This window comes from Camellia sinensis, chromosome 2 (genome assembly GCF_055761805.1).
Source record: "Camellia sinensis isolate YWXY chromosome 2, ASM5576180v1, whole genome shotgun sequence".
Classification (NCBI taxonomy): Eukaryota; Viridiplantae; Streptophyta; class Magnoliopsida; order Ericales; family Theaceae; genus Camellia; species Camellia sinensis.
Window position 1 is genome coordinate 14,777,725 of NC_138962.1, and position 15,469 is coordinate 14,793,193.

At 40.0% G+C, this 15,469-nt stretch overlaps 1 protein-coding gene across 1 annotated transcript; it reads left to right on the forward strand.

Moving 5' to 3' along the window:
- Positions 1 to 4,748: 4,748 nt before the first annotated feature.
- LOC145819855 (uncharacterized) lies at positions 4,749 to 14,856 on the forward strand. Its single transcript, XM_082913771.1, has 5 exons — positions 4,749 to 11,980; positions 12,075 to 12,382; positions 12,457 to 12,862; positions 12,946 to 13,151; positions 13,233 to 14,856. Exons 1-5 carry the CDS (start codon positions 10,411 to 10,413, stop codon positions 13,884 to 13,886), a joined length of 3,144 nt encoding a protein of 1,047 aa, XP_082769897.1. The 5' UTR covers positions 4,749 to 10,410; the 3' UTR covers positions 13,887 to 14,856.
- Positions 14,857 to 15,469: the final 613 nt, after the last annotated feature.

Below are 15,469 nucleotides of genomic sequence, written 5' to 3' on the forward strand. Positions count from 1 at the left end.
TTCTTGGTCACATATTATATGAGTAGTGCTATAATAACCCAATAATTATACACATTTTTTAAGCCCAATGATCAATCATTCAATCACTCTCATGTGCTATTTTTCTCTCTCATAAAGTCTCTAATTATCAAATCAATCAATCATCTCACTTATATATCATTGAGTCTAAAAAATAAAATTTAAAAAATAAGTTCGTATATTATTTTTTATATTATTACGTTGTCAAAAGGTAGGCTTCTTGGAAATGTTGGTATTTTTTTCATAAAAATACAAAATATACATATATATATATAATCAATTAAATGGAAATGACAAAATAATTTTTTATTATTAAATAATGAAATACAGAATAAACTACACAATTAAAAATACATAAATGAATTAGATTACATTACTAATAAAATAAATTATTAATATGGATAACTAAATATTAGAACTTATCGAGGTAAACTAAATTCTAAAAAATTTAAGAACAAATGATAAAAAAATAAGTAAACTGAATCCTGTGTAATACCACAGTTTTCTTAAAACAGATTCACCGCCTCCAGATGGGTGCTGGAGGTATGCAAGCGTCTGTCTCCCAAGATACGACGGCCGAAACTAGCTAATGCAAAAGCACCCTCTGAATAGTTTCGGCGAACTTGACAATGGCTGCACTCTCTCTAACAAGAACCAAAAAAGAGGCTAGCAAAAGAAGATAAAAAAAAAAAAAAAAAAATCTTTGGTAGAAAAAAAACATCTCCAACTTTTTATCTCAAAATACCATTTTCCATTTTCTATCAAAAAATTCTCCAAAAATTATCCTACCAAGTTGGAGGAAAAATGCCTTTAGTTATACAAGTAAGGAAATCCCTAGTCATGAAAGCTATACATCAATAGGGCCATCAAATACCATTAACCAAAACCATCAACTCTAGCCCTAATCAACTCTAGCCATTAGGGCTAGAGTTACAAAGGTTGAAAACCTATGGCTACTAATATGGTCATCGACTCCATCATCAAAAGATAAGAGTTACAAAACTTTACATTATTCACGTGCTTAATATATATAAATAAATATGTATATAATGATGTTTGAATAAACAAACTAGATGGGTCACAAAATGGATACTAATGTTGGGTCGCAACCCGATGCAATCCCAACTCTCAAATACACGAACAAGCTAAGCCCAACACAACATAACTTAACCCAAACTCAAGATTAAGTCCAAGTCCAAATCCAAGACCAAACGCAGCACATGCACAAGCACAAGCCTAAGCCCAGTCCAAACCAAGATTAAGTCCAAATCTAAGCCCAACTTTATTGATACCACTTTATGAGACAATTCTCATTCACAACTCAATGGTTTCAGCTCATTACTTTTGTATTGTAATCTTTTCACTTAAAAGAATACAAAACACTTAGACCCACCTCAACTGGCGGTTGGGTCTCACTTTAATTTCAAATTAAAGTTCCTGAAAAACCATTATCTCTAACAATTCCCTACATGAATAAAATTGGCCAAATAAAGAAAACGGACAATGCTAAACAACAAAGATTTGGAGAGAGTACATAAAATAACCTTGCATCAGAAAAAGTAGTTGTTGGCTTTGAACCTTTCATAGTGAAAGCCTATCAGATTTACTTGTTAACCAGTGAACGTGCTGTTTTGAACTGTTCTGTCATTTGTGTAAACCAAGACAATAGACCTCACACAAGAATTACTCTAACCATCGTTATGTTTTCACTGTTGTGTCTGGTTTGGCCTTGGAACACTAATCTAGTTCAGTTAATGTTTTTAAAGAATCTGGCCTAGTTAATTCTTAAAGAAGCTGCCCCACTTCGCACTTACATAGGTGACCTACATAAGATATCTTGCTATACCACAGTTGACTATTCACAGCACTTAGGTCATTCAAAGTATCAGCTTAACCTTCCATCCCACATGGTATTACTATATAATGGAATGGGCAAGAGGATTGATCTCTTCAGTGACTCACCTGTTACACCCAATTAGGTTATTCCTTTGAACCTAGATCTTGGGATCTCCAGTCAACTAAGGTGGATTTTCTGTTCCGGTAACATTTGCTAAAAGCCTTAACCCCATTCCTCATGACAACTTTTTACTAATTCTCAATTTTACCCTTAGGTTAACGAATTCGTGATATTGTCCTTAGATTGTACATAATCTATAATGACAACACACAAGAGTAGTCATCATATGGAACTACGTCTTTGATAAAAAAATGTTTAGACTTTCCATATGTGCCTACCATTACTTGATTGGTTGTCGCAAAGTATAGAAAATTGCTAACATAAGATTTGATCAACATGGAATATCCTCAAGAAAACGGAAAAGCCATTCAGCTACTTTAATACTAAATTTCGATTCCATCATTGATCTTATGATACATATCTGCTTGGAAGATCTCCAAGACACGGTTACAGCTCCAATTAGAGAAAACATATCCACTAATAGATTTGTAGTCTTTGTATCAGATATCCAGTAAGCTCTTTTGTACCCTTCTAGTACAATTGGATATCAAGTGTTATGCAACCCATAATCCCGGGTGTAATGTAAATAATCCAACACCCGCAGAATGCCCTTCCAATGATTAGCATTAGGATTACTCGTGTATCTACTAAGCCTGCTAATTGAGTAGACTATACCTGGCCTTATACAACTCATCAGATTTTAAACTTCCAATGACCTAAGAATATTTTAGTTGAAATACACTTTCACCATTATTCTCAGCCAAATGTAGACTCAAGTTTACTGGTGTCTTCGATACACTTGTATCTGATTTACCAAATTTCTCAAGTATATTATCAACATAATGAGACTGAAAAAATACAATACTACCAGATGTTCTGATAATCTTAATACCCAGAATCACATCTGCAAGGCACATATTTTTCATTTTAAACTTATGTGTAACAACCTCTTGGTAATTCTGAACATTTTTTCATAATTACCAATTATACAGACACAACGCGACATATACTATTGTCAACAAACACATTTGTCAATACCCACTTGACAACATAATGTAGTCAAATTTCTCATGCCATTGTTTTGGTACTTATTTTAAATCATAAAATGATTCTCAAGCTTACAATCTTTCCTCGTCCTAGAACCGACAAACCCTTTGAGTTGTTCCATAAAGATTTATTCAACTAAATCTTTATATAGGAAAGTTATCTGAACATCCATCTTAATGTATCTCTAGACTTCATACAATTGCGATCACACTCACCATAACTGGTGATCACGTATTAAAGTAATCTAGGCCTTTGCTTCACTTGTATCCTTTGATAACAAGCCTGTCTCATTGGCTTTCACTCACTAGCAAGATCAAGTTAATTTAATAACTACTTTCTAGAGAAATCACAACTTCAAAATTTTTTTTAACCTCACTAGTCACCATATAGGTTTAAGAAGATTAGACAAAAGAACTCTAAAGTCCTAACCTTTTAACATCTTATAGGCTTATTTCTTTTCTCATGAAAATCATTTCCTCAAATTCATGATAGTATTTTTGTGTAAATCTGAATATCAAATTTGTCCACAAGAAAACTGATATGCACTATTATATTTTGCATAGCCATTGAACGCAAAGTAAATAGATTTTTAGGCCTATCCTACTTGTTTGGGTTTAGGTATTGCCACATTTTGCATGACACCCCCACATTTGTAGAATTTATACGAAGGTTTTTAGCCTTTTCAAAAATTCATACAAGGTCTTTAAACAATTCCTTGTGTTGCAATGATTATGAAACTCTCAAAATCATATCACAAAAAATATATTCCCAGACCGTCATCAACCGAATTAGGTCTTTTCCAAATTCAAGGCACCCAAACATATTTGGTCCAACTTATCACTCTGAAGGTAATAGCCTTACTATTAGGAAACACAAATCTAGTGTTCAATAGTTTACTATTCAGAACTTCATAACGTGGCCAATAGTCTTACCACTAGGAATCACTAATTTCTCAGCATATGATCAGTAGACTTTCTACTACTAAGAATCACAATGTTTGACCTGTTATCAGTAATCACTCAACTACTAGGAATCACGTCTTGACATAAGATCAGTAGACTTTTTCATTACTAAGAATCATCATGTCTTGACATATGATTAGTAATTTATTCACTACTAAGAACCACAATCTCATAACCAAGTAGCCAGTGGTCTAACACCACCTGTAAACCACCAGTTTTCTATCTCTATGATTAATGATCTTGCACTCACTAAGAGCAACCAATTCAAGAATATATTCAAAATTATAAAAATTTTAAAAATACATTCACCCACCCTAACGGGTTGTCTCATCTTTGCTCTTAAGCAAAGTCACATAACAATCATACATGTTATAATTGACACAAGGATAACATACTAATTGCCTCAGATTCATTCAGAGATATTATCATGCAATCTTATGACTTTTTTTAATCACACTGATCTCTTTAGATCTTCTTTTAAGAATCTCGCAAGACTTAAGGTTGTCAAGTGGAACAACATTTTCTGTTGTCACCTCTTGAAGCCATTTCCGAAAAATCACGACATAATTTCACTATTTTGTTTTTCCAGAAACTAAACTTAGGCCTCGTTTGGCAAGTGCCCATTTTAGCTAAAACGTTACTAAAAAAACTAAAAAGCCAACAACCCATTCCAAAAAGTCAAAGATTCTCTTTTCTCTCTACTTTTTGCACATCTTTTCGTAAAAAGTCAAAAATTCATCCCAAACATACTAATTTTTTTTACGGGTCATGCTTAAGTGTGCAACCCCCTTAAGGTTGCACACCATATGCAACCCAATTGTTAGCCGTTAGATTACAATAATTGATCAAGACCATTGAATTGTTTAATCCTGAAAAAGTTGAAACCGGGGCAACCGGTTAATGCTTGTATTTGCATGATTGCATCCCACTCACTCTCTGTATTTCGTCTCTATCTCTCTCTGTTCTCCTCTCTGTGTAAGGTTGAGTCAGTGTAACCGTTGATTTCCATTACAGGGAGAAGCCCCTGTTGGGTTCGTTCCATTGGCGAAGCTCTGTAGGGAACAGTATAACGGGCGATTTCCAACAACAACGTAACTAGAAGGCTGTGTTGGTTCCATTGCTGAAGTGAAGCCCTTCTCTCGAACTAGATATGAGGTATGGAGCTGTGTCCCTCTCTCTGTCTCCCTCTCTGTCTCTCTGGCCCGTTCACTTCAGCTATTTTCCCTCAACTAAACCCCCATCCTAACTTCAACCGCTCTACGCTTCGCTCCAACGGAAACCCCTCCATTGGCAGCTAACCTTTCTCTTTCTGTTTCTCAAGCGAGTGTTTGTGTTTGCACAAACAGGTAACCCGTGTGAAAATGTCATGTTTATGTTTGTGTTAACAATTTTCGGTCATCAAGTAATTGTTGGTAGTAATGTCATGTGCAGTATGGCCCCAGCGGAAGTTAAAAGGGAAGGTGATGGTTATGACATTCCAAATGAAGCAGATGACATCCGTTTGATGAATGAAAGTCGGGCAGAACCTGATCATGGTTGCGAAGCTGGTCCGAGCAATGAAGAAGCAACCAACATGAACGTTGAAGATGGCGGAGCCGATGTGAAAAAAGAAATGGTTGACGATGCTCATCGCAATGACATGGTTGGTGATGTTGAACGTGCTATTCTGGAACAGAAATTTGATTCGGTCGAAGATGGAGAAGATTTCTACAATGCGTATGCTAAAGCCAAGGGATTTAGTATACGAAAATCCAGATTTAACACAAATAAAGAGGGAAAGGTCGTTAGTAGGCTGTGGTTGTGTTCAAGGGAAGGTCAGAGATTACCAAAATACTTGGACCGTGTTGCTGAGAAGAGTAGAGCTCCCAAGGCACTAACAAGAGTAGGTTGCAAAGCCCAATTTCGCATACGGTACGATGCGGATGCTGGTGAAGGGGGAAAGTATGTTGTGACTCACTTCGTCGCAGACCACAACCATGAATTGGCGGAACAACACTGTGTGATGTATCTGAGGTCACATCGCAGTTTAAACAGCGGTGACAAAGCTCAAGCAATGGCTATGCGCAATGTCGGTGTGAAGACTAGCCAAATCATGGACTATATGGTAAATCAGTCCGGGACTTATGAGAATGTTGGTTTCATCCGCACGGATCTGCACAACCATATTCAAGCCGAACGTAGAGCAGAAGTTGAGGATGGTGATGCGCAGGGTGCGTTGGTTTACCTATGCGCAAAACTTGATGTTGATGCACGTTTTTTTTACAAGTATGATGTGTGTAACGATAACAAGTTACAAAATCTGTTCTGGGCAGATTTGAAATCGCGGGCCGACTACGCAAAGTTTGGTGATGTGTTGATATTTGACTCAACTTACAGAACCAATGCATACAAGAAACCGTTTGTCATGTTGGCTGGTGTGACTAGCCACTTTAGGACCACGATATTTGCATGTGTTTTGCTAGCTAATGAGACAATTGAGACATACACATGGGTTTTGGAAACATTTATGGAGGCGATGGGCAATAAAGCACCTGTGTCCGTACTGACAGATGGGGATAAGTCGATGCGAGAGGCAATCAGAAGAGTATTTCCAGATGCAAGACATCGATTATGTAATTGGCATCTTGGGAAAAATGCTGTTTCAAATGTTCACATAAGTGGCTTTGCACATGCTTTCAAGCAGTGTATGGACATGGAAACGGATGAGACAAAGTTTGAGCATGGCTGGACGACAATGGTCGAAGAATTTGGACTTCAAACCAACAGTTGGGTGTTGGAGACATATGAGAAGCGTCATATGTGGGCTGAGGCATATATGCGTGGACATTTCTTTGCTGGGATGAAGAGCACTCAGCGCTCGGAGTGTATGAATGCTTATTTCAATCCCTTCCTCCAACACAAATTGAAGCTATATGAATTTGTTAGGCACTATGATCGGGCTCTTGCAAGGATAAGGTATAACGAGGCTGGAGATGATGCTGAAACAAATAACACTTTTCCGGTATTGATTACTCCATTGCGAGATATAGAGAGACATGGAGCTGAGCTATTCACCCGAAATATATTTAGAATGTTCCGTGATGAAATCTTAGAAGAGGGGAAGTTGAATGTGAAGGATGTGTTCCCTTTGCCGGATGGTCAGAAATGCTACTATATTCATAAGTACAGAGTGAAGGACAGATCATGGATAGTAACACACAGTCCAATGGATGCTGCAATGAGATGTTCTTGCATGAAGTTTGAGTCGTTGGGGCTACCTTGCTGCCACATGATATGTGTTATGAAAGCTGAAAATTTAACGCAAATTCCCCCAACTTGTGTGCTGCATAGATGGACAAGGGCTGCAAGCAAGGATGGCCAGCAATGGCCTCAACCCTCAATTGATAGCACTACAACACAGACGGCCCGGTATGGGATATTGTGTTCTTCCTACAACGAAATGTGTTTCTATGCCTCGCAATCAACGGAAGGTTTCAAGGATGCTAGGGATGCATGTCTTCTAATGACGACCCGGATGAAGGAGTTATATGAGAGGAATTTGAACGGTGGGAATGGAGACAAAGGGAAACATTCATTCTGTCGACAATTTGGAGTAGAAGATCCTGATGTTGTGAAGACAAAAGGGAACCCAGGACGGGCCTCGTCCAACTGTCGAAGACCAAGAAAATGTGGGAATTGCAAATGCATTGGGCACACAAAGCGAACGTGTCCTAAGGTTCGGTTTAGCCGAACAGTGGGTAATAACTCAGATGCAGATACACCCCACATAACTGACCGTGAGTACAATGCGGAGTCATTGCCCGTTCGCTGCAAAAATGGGTTGGTGGATCCAAGTACACCGCACATTAAGCAACGGCGACTATTTTTTGATGTTTCTCCTGATTCCAAGCAGCCTGTGGGCCAATACGGTAGTGTTGAAGCAGCAGTGTGGAAAAATGATTCGAACACAATTGATGAGGTGAATCAGGTAATTGTATAATTTGTATGATTTACTTATTCCCTTAGCTATTGAAAACACATGGAAATAATGTATGTAGTTTTCATTTTGCACGGATTGCTGTACGTAACGTGTAAATAATTGGTTATGTACAATGCCAGGAAATGGCACAACGTTACTTATGTACAAGGCCACGAGTTGTAAATTTCCCATATTGTTTAGAGTGATGTTGTCATTTGTGTTTGCAGTGACTTGTCATTTTCAAAACTAACTGAAGGTGAGGTGAGATATATATGGGTTGTCTGTGTGTTGTTTTGGGTGGGAAATTGGCTTATGTCTGTATTCCAAGATTCCTATTGCGGGTTGCTTGTTTCTGTTCCATATTTGGTTGGATCTAACTGAAGGGTTTTTTTGCGGTGTGGTTTATCAACTAACGATGTGTTTCGCTTCGTATTGATTTGTTATGACTTGTGTCTGTAAATTAGTATTATATTTCGAGTAAAATACGAATTTTGTCCAAGTGGGTTTGCAAAATTACATACCAGCACATGCATTTTGTATATAATCCAAGTGGCAGTTAATTTTGGGTGTTACTTGGAGAAAGTAACCCAACGAACTCGTTACTTTATCTCCATGCCGATCGGTATATGAATTACGAGTTACGAACAGGAGTTGTGAAATTATTTAATGTTTACTATGGGTTTATTGTTAGTAAAATTATGGTGGGCCTATATGGACAGCAACGAAGCAGTAATTTAAAGTTGACAAGTTCAAGAAGAAAATCAAGCAATTGTGGTATTGGTTCAAATGCCTGAAATGGATGAAGACTTCTTTCGATGAAGTGATGGTAACAAAGTAGAAAGTAACAAAGTAGAAAGTAGAAAGTAGAAAGTAAGTTGTTGTGTTGTTGTGTTGTTTGTAACAAAGTAGAAAGTAGAAGGGAAAAAACTACACAGAAGTTACAATGTAGAAAGTAAGTTGCCACCTGTCGAAGTGCATATAATTGAAGTTACCACCTGTGCCCAGGTCCTTTTAGCCTTTCCTCGACAGATACAGACTCCCAATTCGTTCATGTTTCCTGTTGGAGGGTGGCCACTAAATCCATGAGCACTGCCAGTAACTGCTCCAGCGTGTAAGTCAGGTGGCATGCAAGATTCAATGTTAGTTGAATGGAGCAGCTGTTGGGAGGATGTGGGAAAAATAGGTGCAAAGAGGAATTTTTAATCTAATATCCAATCAGAATGTAGGTGAAAATATGAGTGAACTTTTTTTTAAAAAAAAGTAGTTCCCATTTTTTGGATTATAAACCCGAGATGTATATTTTGTTTTTGATATAAACAAGTTGTGTATTTTCGTTACGTAAAATGTAGGACAACAATTGTGTTTAAGTCATTACAATACAGAAAAAGGTTATTTCAAACGTATTTTCAAGTTTACCGACATTGAATATATTTTGATTAAATTACAGGGAAAATTCAATATTTGGCAGAGTTTGATGATTCATAGTCAGGGGCAGTAACTGTGAGTGGCCAAGTGTTGCGGTTCATTGACCCAGTTTGCAAGGACTGTGGTTGTGTTTAGTGGACAATATTCTGTCGATTTTTGTCTCATAATGATGAGGGACATGCCCCACAATGGTGAAAAGGAAGGTCGACAGGGAAGAGTCAATATTTGGCAGAGTGGACTTGAAGATTCGAAGTCGGGGCAGTTACAGTGGCAGTTATGGTGTAGACGTGTAGGATCATGCAATGATGGGCCACAAAAACAGTATACGGATATCAATACTAAACCTCCACTTCTATCTGTCGAGCTCCCTTTTCTTGTGTTTATTTCATGGCCACCAACTGTTTTAAACTTCTGTCGACAGAGCAAGGCTCCTGCTTTGTCTCATGCTTCCTCCTGAAAGTGTGCCCGCTAACTCCGTGACTGGTGGTAAAAACTTCCCCTATCACTTCTAGGTGACCCACATGCAGAGAGCCCACTTTCAGGTCGTGGACATTCCTTCAGACTTGGCCACATGCCCTCGATTAAGTGGACCATCTGTCGACAGAGACTGGCAAAACTTGGTGCAAACAATGGCCCCCATGTTCAAGTTAAATATTGCGGAAGTGATTGAGACCCCCCCAATCACCACCACCCCCCCCCCCCCACACACACACACACGTGGGGGCTGCTGTTTGGAGAAGGAAAAAAAATAAGAAATTGAAAAAAAAAAAAAAAAGTGGCCAATCAGAGAGAGAGGGGGTCATGGGGGTCCAAGTCATATGATATTTAACTTCAACGAGGGGGCCATTGTTTGGGCCCAAAACAAGCATAAAGTACAGCCCAATATAAGAGCTTTTAAATATACTGGCCCCATCATAAGCTATAAAAGACCCACCCTTTCAACTTCAAACCACTTCATTTCCCTCTGATTCGAACTCCCCAGACTGTACTCCTTCTTCTCAACCATTGCCGTTCAAAACCAGAGCACCACAAAACCCTAAGCCATGGCACCGAAAAAATCTCAACCATCTCCATCTGAGGAGAACAATGAAGACCTACTCCGCTTCCCGGACCCTATCAGAGCACTTATCGCTCCTCTAAAATTTGCTGCAACCCTATTGCCCAGCCCAAGCTCTGTCGCTAAGGCTACTCTAGGCCCTACCTTCGCGTCTTACTTCCCAGACGAGCTAGCTCCATACTATCCCCTTGGTAATGGTGAGAACCTTCTTCTCAACCAAGCTGGACTCAAGTGGACTAACTGGAATGTCAGCAAAAACCCACTCAGAGGGTGGAGGTCACCAGACTCTGATTGGCGAAGCTGGGCCAGGAGAATTGAAGGTCACGACGCCGAAGTATGGAAGCACCAGGGCATTGCTGAAGCAATTAGACTGTCGACTAAAATTTATGACGTGGAGAAAGGGCTGATTGCTGCTGCTGCATGCTTTTGGTCGCAGTCTAGTAACTCCCTACTCCTCAATTTTGGTATGATTTCCCCTACCATCTTAGATGTAGCTCACTTGACTGGTCTGCCAATCTTGGGCAATCCAATTCATGCTCTCCTTGAGCCTCCAAAAGTGACATTTACTTTAAACACTGACATGTGCTATACAGATTTTGCCAAAAAATACCAAGGCAAGCGTGGTTCCCCTGTCGATGACAAAGAAAGAACTGCTTTTTACTTACTTTGGCTTTGTGAGTTTCTTTTTTGTGTCCCTGGGTACAAGATCACGAAAGAATACCTCCCCCTTGCCTTGTGTATGCAAGACGGCCAACTTATGGCTTTAGCCCCTTATCTTCTTGCCACCCTTTACAAGGCCCTATTTTCCTTTGTCGACAAGAAGATTTCTGGCAACTGTGGTGGCCCCTTCTGGCTCTTCCAGGCCTGGTTGTATGCCTATTTCCCTGAGGCACGACCCCCACCACCTAACACCTTGAAACCTGTTTGCCACTCCTATGCTGAGCAACTGCTCACTTATAACAGCCATTCAAAACTCACTTTCACAAATCATCTTACCATGTTTTACAACCTTCCTTCCCAGAGACCTTCCAACCTGTACATGCCATTTCAAAACTTTGAATTCTCCTCCAGTAGACTTCGCTTCCTCTTCACAGACCCTTCTGATTTACACAATGAGCAAGTCCAAGAACAAAATGAGAGTTGGAGACACATTCTCACCTGTAGACATGTCTTGGTTGGCTGTTCCATATCCTCCGCCAAGCTATCCAGCTGCAGTTTTGAGACATACTGTCCCAATCAATGGTCCAGGCAATTTGGTCTTTCCCAGGCTATCCCTTATCCTTATTTCCACCCAACCATCCATGAGGAGATTGGGTCCAGAATCCACTTGAAAGATCCTACACAAGCTGAATCCATTCTGACAGAGAACACCAAACTTTTCCAAGATTTTGGCCCCTTCTTCTTCAAACCTGCTTCGGACTGCTCGGCTGCTTTTGACCATTGGTGGGGACTTATGACTGCCATTATTTTCTGCAAGCCACTTGAAAGCTGCCTTAACGATACTTGTATTCATATTCAGGGCCGCATATCCTCGCCTTCCAAGCTTAAGGCTACAGGTATCCTTCCTTCATATACTTCATATCCCTGACTGTGTCATGCAATTTGTTTTGTTTTTTTCTCTACAACACTAACTTGTTTAACCCTTGACAGCCAAAATTGTGCCTGCTGCTGAACCATTGGTTAGGGACCAACGTAAAGGCAAGGATCCAATGGATGCAACTACTCAGACAAACACCCCCTCAGTTCCGAAATTAATGGCAGACTCTTTCGCAGCCGCGCAGACACAAGCACAGAGAGGAGCTACCACCCGTACCCCTGCTGAGACAGAGGTCACGGCGAAGAAGAGAGAAGAGCCTTCCACTGCTCCTGCTCTAAGCACAGACCTAAGTGAGTGGGATATCCCTCTCAGCCAAATGGTTGGCGAAACAACATCAAATCCTTCAGGGCAGCTCTACCAAGTAAGCCTTCACTTTACATATTTACAGCATCTGAATTTGCATTCACGCCCGACTGATCACTTACTTTTGTGCAGAGAAAAAGAAGGAGATTACTCCTTGCTGCTGCTGATGATGACGATGCTTCCACTTCTCCTCAACACATTCATCAAATTCCCAGTCCAATCAGTAATGTACCCACAGAACCCACTGTACAACCAACTCCACCACCACCTGAAGCATCGCAACAAACTCCCTTACAACCTGCTTCACAGTCTTTGCCACAGCAATCCACACAGTCTGCATCACAACATCCTTCCACTTCTCCTCAACACATTGTCCCTTCTGTCTCTAGCCCTCAACCATCACCATCCAACCCCTCCAATTCCCAAACGTCAAACAAAGAATCTCAGAGGATTGAATTTGACATTTCAATCAACAGCCAATCCTCTCCAACAGATGACAACACAAAATCCCCTCAACCAGAAGTTCACCACAACCAAGGTAAATAGAAATACAAATGTTACTGTTCGTTTGGGAAAAAAAAACTTCTCTTTAAGTAACTGGTATTGTTCTCCAATTTACAGGGATGGACATAATACAGGACTCATCTCCACGACCAATGGGCGAGACAGAACTTGAAGGTCCTCATGACTTTCCCCTGCTAGCAGAACCAGAGAAACACCCTCAAGGCGCTGATGCTGCCATCTCATCAGTACCAGAAACAACTCGTCCTCATGCGACAACCACAGCTGAACAAGGCCAACCGTCTGCGTGCACGTTATCAGGACAGGTACTACCATTTCCAACCTCATCCTATTTACTCTTTATTACTTGCAAGCATATATTCTCACCAAACTATTAATGTTCACAGGCCGTCGGTCCATGCCAGGATATTTGGGCCGAAGTTTCTATTCTTCAACAAGATCTAGACGAAATATCCCCATTGCCTCAAAGGCTACATCTGTTTGATGCTGAAACTCAACAAACCTTAACCACCTTTATCAACCTCATTAACACCCCAGTTGAAGAAATCATTCTCCACAAACCTGATGAAACCTTGGCCTGTCTTTCTGCTGTTGTAAACCTCTCCCCTAATCCTTTCAACCCCATTCAACTAAAGCAATTGGCCAAGATCATCACAGAATGGCCAACCCTTTCAGAGATGGTTCAGACTTGCTCGAAGGATATTCAAACCAATAAGGATTTCCTAAACGAAGCCCACACCATATCTACTTCACTCAAACTCAGCCAGCAGACCTCTGCAGCCATTCTTCAGCAACACTCAGCACTTGAACTTGAGGAAGCCAAACTCATGGCAGAACTTGCCTCTGTCCGGCAAAGAAAGGCTCATCTGCAGCAGCAACACGACCAGCTTAATCAAGAAGCAAGGATGATGCTCTCTCAAATTAGACATCGTTCTGCATCCATTCAGACAACTAAAGCTGAGTTGGACCAAGCCCAAGCCATGCTGGCAGATGCTCAATCAGAGTGGGGTGTTCTAGGCGTTCTGTTCCCCAAATCCTAGGCTAGTTTATATATGTATTCTTTTGTATTGCACACCTAGGAATGATTTGGAAAGGTAGGAATGATTGCCTTTTTAATGATAAGATTGTTGATGGGCCTGAATTGGCTGAGATGGTGAAAGTGAGGGTTGCACTTTGCTGTAAGCAAAGTTATAGAGGCCTACAGTATTCAGTGGACGACATATATTGTATTCTGGATAGTATCAAAGTCTCATTTAGGGGGTGGTGTTTGGTGTTTTTTGAAACTGGGGTGCAGGAGTTTGGTCAAGCTGTGGTATGCAGGATTTTGGTCAGTCTGTGGTATTACCATATCTTCTTGGTGGCTACTTTTGCTCTGCTGTGCTTCAATGTTGCTATGCTTTGCCTTATTTTTGGCTTGTTGCTCTGGCTTAGTTTATGGGGTCAAGCATGCTCATTTCTGGTTGCTGCTCTGCTGTGCTTCAAATCTGCTCTGCTATATATGTACTCTGCTGCTGCTATATGGGATCAACGAATAGGCTTCAGTCTGCTGCTGCATATTGGCCTTTTTGCAATTGTTTGAATGATGTTTTGGTGTGCTGTATTGGAAGTCTGCTGTTGGATTGGGGAAAGTTATTGGAGGTCTGCTGCGGGCCTTGTTGTAATTGTTGGTCTGCTGCTGTACTAATTTTTTTTTTTTGGAGGTTGAAGGATCAGGCTCAAGTCTCAATGGAGGTTGAAGGTTCAGGCTCAAGTCTCAATGGTGGCTGTATGGTCTGAAGTTTGTTCATGCTGCCTTGGAGTTTCATCTGGTTGCCCTATTATGTGGTTTTGTGAGGATGGGCTTGGAGTTACATTGTTATTGTTTTCCTTCTGTTTTTGTTTCTCTTCGTTGGTCTCCAACCTCCTCTTTGTTGATGTATCATTGACACCTTGTATGTGCTTTTCCATCAATACAGTTTTTTGTTTTGCTGAACAAAAAAAAAAAATTGAATATCAATAATCTGTGTTTTTAATGGTCTGTTGTATGGTTGTTTTTATTTTTTGTGCAATTTTTCACCGTTTGTGCATTTTTATGAAGTAATCAATTCCCCTTCAAAGTGCATTATAGTCACCGCCATTTGTTTCTTCTGTGGGCTTTTTTTTGCTTTGTTTTGGACAAAATCATGGCATTAAAAAAAATCGAACAAACATAATTCATGTGGTAAAAGCGAACAAACATTACTACTTTCAACTTGCATTGTTTGTTGGACAAATATCACATTGCACTGGACAAACATTAGTATAGTCATTTGGGCAAATATGACATTGCATTGTTTGTTCTGTACTGTACCCATAACATTGGAATTATGTGTATCACATTACGTACAGGCCACGATAAAACCAAACAAACATGACTACTTTCCCTCGTTTGTTCGAGTCCCAAACATTGGAATTATGTGTACAATCAATACGCGTGGGAAATTAGTATTATCACAGCTGCGACCTAAAAAGTTGTCACGACAAGCTGATGCAGTAATCCAGTTGTGGTTGGGCATCGAAATTACACTCGTACTGGCAGGCCATGATAAAATCGCTGCACTATTTGTTGTAATTGCAATCAATCACATGCACGAACGATACTCGC